Raw genomic sequence first — 6,052 nt, 5'->3', positions numbered from 1 at the left:
GGCCATAGGCAAGGTTGCCCTCACCGAATCCAACAAGGGGACTAGTTGGATTTGGCGAGGGGTTGACTCTCGCGGCCAAGGCAAGTGAATGACATTGTCTCATCCCATGCAAGTGAGGGAGAGGGCCGGAGGGAGGAGAGGGGGCTTATGGAGGAGAGAAGTCGTCCATGGCCTGCAAAAAGAACAAAGAAAGCAGTGGGAGAAGAAAGAGTGGGTAAGAAGGAGAGAGAAAAGTTTAACAAGTGAGCTCTTTATGGATACATGTCCCTCAATGGATGGGTTTTCAATTGTTGTGTCGGCATAACAAGTGCATCCAATATTTTCTCCATTCAAAGTGGCCATTGAGAACGAAAAAAACTAATTCAGCTACAGGATGTATGGAAAGAGTAATCTGATCAATCATGCAACAGCTCGTTATTAGCTTTCCAAACATAATAGATGCATCCACTCAAAGCAAGCTTGAGAAGAGTAGCACCTGAAACTTGCACCTGGAGTGGCCTGATTTGACCGTGCAAGTTCGTTTTCCCCCGCTGCCAGGAAGATCTGTCGATGCCACCAAGCAGCAATAATTTTCTCCAAGAAAAGTAGATGATCTCGATATTCATTTTGCTGCATAAATGGCAACCAAAAGGAGAATTTGGAGAGGATTTCCATCCAGTAATATTTTCTAAATTAGGCAGCTTACTCGAGATTTTTTGTTTTTTTGGGTTAGCCATCCTGGCTATTAGGGAAAATTTAGGGAAATTTGGATAAAACCAGGTAAGTCCATGCCGATTAACTTTTAACATTTCATCCCCCACAAGCTTCCACATATTAGAAGATGTCAACGTCACATTAATCGTGCAGTATGGAAACATAAGCATAACATGAACACAGCTACTCCAATCATGGTTGGATGTGTTTAATAATTGTGTTGAACCGTTTGGCCACGAACACGACATGCCTTATAAAAGGAGGTTACATGATAGAACTTGATTAACATGATCATCAAATGTATCATCATGTCAAGTGTCAGTATAATACGGTACATAAAAATATGTTAATCGGGTACACGATTAGTGAAAATTAATTAATGATAAATTTATCATAAATGTATCAATTTAAATTTTTTGTAAATTTATCGTGATATTAACCCTGTTAATATTTAGGGGTACAAGAGGTTGTTTATCAAAGAAAATCAGCTGTGCTTCTCGCCTACTGGGTTGGGCTCTGATTCACTTGGGCCGTGCACGAGCCTTACTCCGCCATGCCTAGTCCAATCCCACGCGAGTCCTCAACCTCGCCGCGAACCGCCAAATCCCCATCAGTCCCTTCGCAAAAGGAGACAGAGGTTGTTGGATAAGCGTTCAGCAGTCCGCCAGCTCTTCGCATACGCCGCTCGTGGTCGCGCTCTTTTCAAGTGGGTGAGCTCTTCTTCATCTCTAATCCTAACTTTTGCACCGAATTCTGAGTTCTCAGTCACCGCCTTGTTCACGGAGACACGCTTTGGTAGTCGTTCGCCACCCGCAGTTTGGTCCCTGACCTCCGAAGTGTGGAGGGTTTAGTGAAATATGCGCTTCTGCTGTTGAGAGTTTTATAGGGTAAGCATCAAGCTATGGACTTGGCAGTGCCTGCCAAGCATACCCATGATGGGTTTTGCTCTTTTCACCAGTTTCCTAGGGAAAGTAGGAGGGATAGTGGTTCCAAATGGAGTGTTAGGGCGAGTTCTGATTCGAACTTGGGCAGAGTGAAGGCATTTGGCGACGGCAGGGCGCGCTTGATTGTGTTGTCTGTTGATGGTGTTGGGAGCAGAGGTTTCGGGGTTTCTGAGGGATGTAGAAGACAGAGGCTGGATTGTGTTTTCGCCATTTCAAGGGTCGAAATGTTGGATTCTAATGGGAGATCCTCGATTCTGGCGAAAACCCCTCGTGGGTATATAAATGGGAGGAGCTCCTCGCTGGTCACTTCATCTTCTTCCCTCGAGGAATTCGAGAGCAACAATCATCTCCGCCGGCTGGTCCGGAACGGCGAACTGGAAGAAGGGTTCAAGTTTCTCGAGAACATGGTTTATCGTGGGGATATTCCTGATGTCATTGCTTGCACCAGCCTGATTCGGGGGTTTTGTAAGCTTGGTAAGACTAGGAAGGCGACTCGTGTGATGGAAATTCTAGAGGAATCGGGGGCTGTTCCAGATGTTATCACATACAATGTATTGATCAGTGGATATTGCAAGGCAGGGGAGATTGAAAATGCTTTGCAGGTTTTGGAACGGATGAGCGTTGATCCGGATGTCGTCACGTATAATACTATATTGAGGACCTTGTGTGACAGTGGGAAACTGAAACAAGCGATGCAAGTTCTAGACTTGCAACTGCAGAAGGGGTGTTATCCCGATGTAATTACGTACACCATATTGATTGAAGCTACTTGTAAGGAATGTGGGGTTGGGCAAGCAATGAAGCTCTTAGATGAAATGAGGATCAAAGGATGCAAGCCTGACGTTGTTACATATAATGTACTTATCAATGGGATATGCAAGGAGGGACGGTTGGATGAGGCAATCAAATTTTTGAATAACATGCCTTCCTACAATTGCCAACCTAATGTCATAACTCATAATATCATCTTGCGCAGCATGTGCAGCACTGGGAGGTGGATGGATGCGGAGAGGCTTTTGGCCGATATGCTTCGAAAAGGTTGTTCTCCTAGTGTTGTTACTTTCAATATTCTGATAAATTTCTTGTGCCGAAAGGGTTTGTTGGGTCGAGCAATTGACGTTTTGGAGAAGATGCCTAATCATGGTTGCACTCCAAATTCATTGAGTTATAATCCTTTGCTTCATGGGTTCTGTAAGGAGAAGAAGATGAAAAGGGCAATTGAATACTTGGATATAATGGTGTCCCGAGGCTGTTACCCTGATATTGTTACTTATAACACTCTGCTCACGGCATTATGTAAGGATGGGAAAGTTGATATCGCAGTTGAGATACTTAATCAGCTGAGCACTAAAGGTTGCTCGCCTGTTCTGATCACCTACAATACAGTCATTGATGGGTTGTCGAAGGTGGGTAAAACTAACCGTGCTATTGAGCTTTTGGATGAGATGCGTGAAAAGGGTCTTAGACCTGATATTATCACCTATTCCTCACTCATAGGAGGTCTTAGCAGAGAAGGGAAAGTTGATGAAGCAATCAGGTTCTTTCATGAATTGGAAACACTTGGTGTGAAACCTAATGCTATTACGTACAACTCTATCATGCTGGGACTTTGTAAGACTAGGCAAACTGACCGGGCAATCAACCTCTTGGATTATATGGTCTCCAGAAAGTGTAAACCAACTGAAGCTACCTACACCATTCTCATTGAGGGCATAGCTCATGAAGGGTTTGCCAAGGAGGCGCTTCAGTTACTCAATGAGCTTTGTACCAGGGGAGTCGTAAAAAGGAGTTCTGCTGAACGGGTAGCTGTCAAGATGTAGCCTAAAACGCACAATTATATGGTCATTAGAGAGTTCTGGTTCTCTGTTTCCTGATTTCTGGAATTTTTGGGGCACACTGTCTCTCGGGAGTCTGAATGTGTAGCCTTTTTTTCACTTATCACATGAGGGAGGTTGAAACCATATATTGCCTTCTAAAGCAGGATCCAGTATAACATTACAGGGCAGTATCAGTACACTGAGTGCACCTTTGTTCTTTGAGCCATCCATGGTAGAAGTAGCTCATGTCGTTCCTTTCATAGCAAGTTACAGATGATCACCTTATGAAACTGCTCCCATCTGTGTTGTAATGTTTGCCTTTGCTGTTGGTATTATAGTCCGGTAATACAACAGATAGTCTTATTGTCCAGCTCTGCTGATCAGTGATCGAGAAAGTTCTATTGCCTTTACACAGGTCAAACAATTTCATCTAGTTACCTAATGTAATGTCAAATTTTGGTTATTTCACTCTCCACTAAATTGGAAGAAACTGACTTAAGCGTGGTGGGTTGTCTGGCCTATGTGTTCTACGTGATATTTGTGCATTTTTGGAGGCGCGGATGCTTGTTTAGTTTGCTTAACTTGACACTCGATATGTTTTGATTGTTCTGTCTCCACGAGGCCTTCGTCTTCCATCATTTACCAACTGATTGGGTCATCTCCTGGCCAGAGAAGAATCATGCACACTGTTGTGCCCATAGGTTTAGCCTTCCGTAAATTTAACCAACGAGATATCTTTTTATTTTAACAGTAGAAGCACCTGGGTTGGTTCGTCTATATGTGATGTTTTGCCCTTGTTCTGGAATGGGCTTCTTTGGCCGAAAGCTCTAGCATGTATCTATTCATCACCGATTCGCACAACAGTATCGCTAGGCCTGCGGGGTTCTATAAATATCCCATATCGAGCTTCAAATTGAAGACTCTCTCGCCTTTTGATGGCACGAGGTGGACCCTTTTATTCAGCCTAATCCGAACGTTCCTCGTCTTTAGCGTCGTCGTTTTCTGCTGCCTGCTGGTCGACTGCACACGGCGTGCGCTCATGTCAATTCGAGTCGACATGGCCACGGTCTTCTATCTGTTGCACCCCACAAGTTACTGGGGTCATTCAACAGCGTTGCGGTGCGCTCTTGTGCCATGCTGATCCGACTTTTCCATGATTTGCGTCTCGACCAATCAGAACAAGAGCCCTCCCCAAGAATCCAGTGCTCGGCTGGGAGCGATACAGTGGGAAAGGGACCGATCCCTGCCAAAGTGGACTGATCCCTGCCAAAGTGGATGAGCTCGATAAGGGCCATTCTGAGTCACACGGCTAAAGGATTATCCTTCAATCTGGAACTTCCCTTTGCATATATATATTATTGAGAAAAAAAAAAAGGGCAGGAGCGGAAGGCAAAGATGTGGTGGCCATTCCCAACCCAATTGACCGAATGGTCCCGGATCTCATGCGTTATTCTTCATCCTTGCTTCCGAATGCTAATCATTGTCCGGGTTGCTAATCCAAGGAGGAAAACTGTGTGCTGCAAATGATGTCGATCGCCCTTTCGCTATTGAGTAGTTTAGTGACTTCTTAAGGCTAATGATGCTTTGTTAGGTGTTACTGTCCGGTAATTATAGTTGGTCCTCTGGCTGCTAGGTGTTGCATTCTTGGGATGGAAGTTTTGTCCAAAACCTCATCGATTGATTTTATTGGGTTCTACTTTCTCTCTCTAGGAAAAATACCCAAAGGTAGTTGTCGAACTTTAGAGCACTTGCTAAATAGTCGGACTCCTCGATGATAATGAAAGCTTAATAATTGAATGCGAGAATTTTCTTATTTTTTTACGCTATTTTTCTCTGATTTTGAAACAGCTCATGTCGGGCTTCAAAAAAGAAGAAGCAAAAGGAAAATAAAAAAAGAAAGAATCCATTGTCATCAGCCTCTACAGAGATCTTTTCCATTTTTCTGAGTACGTAGCTTTTATTTGTCCACGAGGTGATAGAAATCAAAACCGGTCTTAATCCAATGAGCAAAAGTTGTTAATATATTAATGAACCGAGAAAATATGCCCAACAAATCTTTGAAGTTGCGGGTGATTAATAGGCTGTGGACCGGAAGCTAAGCTGTTATACATTGTCTTTGATGGAGAACAAAGTCCAAGTGGAACAGAAACATGTTCAGTGAAATGTTTAGAGTATATTCTAATTCCGAATAATTATACTAAAAAATAAAAAAAGGGGGATCCCTCCTTCAGCTTGACTTATTTATGAGAAGAAACCCCGAAATTTTACAACTTGAAACCTATAGTTACTTTTTCAGAAAAAAAAAAAAACAAAGTAAAATTGATCATTTAAATGCCAATTTCTACAAATCATCATATATGGATTTTTGAAATATTTTTAATTTTTAATTTTTTTCTTTTCATTTTTCCTTTTTCGCTGGCTAGCCCTAAAAAAAAAAAGAAAAAGGAAAATAAAAACAAAAAATAAAAATTTTAAAAATAATAATGTGTTATTGGCACTTAAATGATTGATTTTTTTTTTATATAAAACTCAAATAAACGAAATAAAAGTTATGGCATTCAAGTGAGTGTTGTATGAAAGTTATGACACATTTGCTAT

At 42.3% G+C, this 6,052-nt stretch overlaps 1 protein-coding gene across 1 annotated transcript; it reads left to right on the top strand.

The window, feature by feature from the left end:
• Positions 1-1,295: 1,295 nt before the first annotated feature.
• On the top strand, positions 1,296-3,953 carry LOC104449200 (pentatricopeptide repeat-containing protein At1g09900). The gene has a single exon (XM_010063264.3). The coding sequence runs from the start codon at positions 1,595-1,597 to the stop codon at positions 3,455-3,457; it is 1,863 nt and encodes a 620-aa protein (XP_010061566.2). The 5' UTR covers positions 1,296-1,594; the 3' UTR covers positions 3,458-3,953.
• Positions 3,954-6,052: the final 2,099 nt, after the last annotated feature.

This window comes from Eucalyptus grandis, chromosome 6, assembly GCF_016545825.1.
Source record: "Eucalyptus grandis isolate ANBG69807.140 chromosome 6, ASM1654582v1, whole genome shotgun sequence".
Classification (NCBI taxonomy): Eukaryota; Viridiplantae; Streptophyta; class Magnoliopsida; order Myrtales; family Myrtaceae; genus Eucalyptus; species Eucalyptus grandis.
The sequence above is the reverse complement of the archived record's forward strand: the minus strand, read 5'-3'. Positions and strand labels throughout refer to the sequence as shown.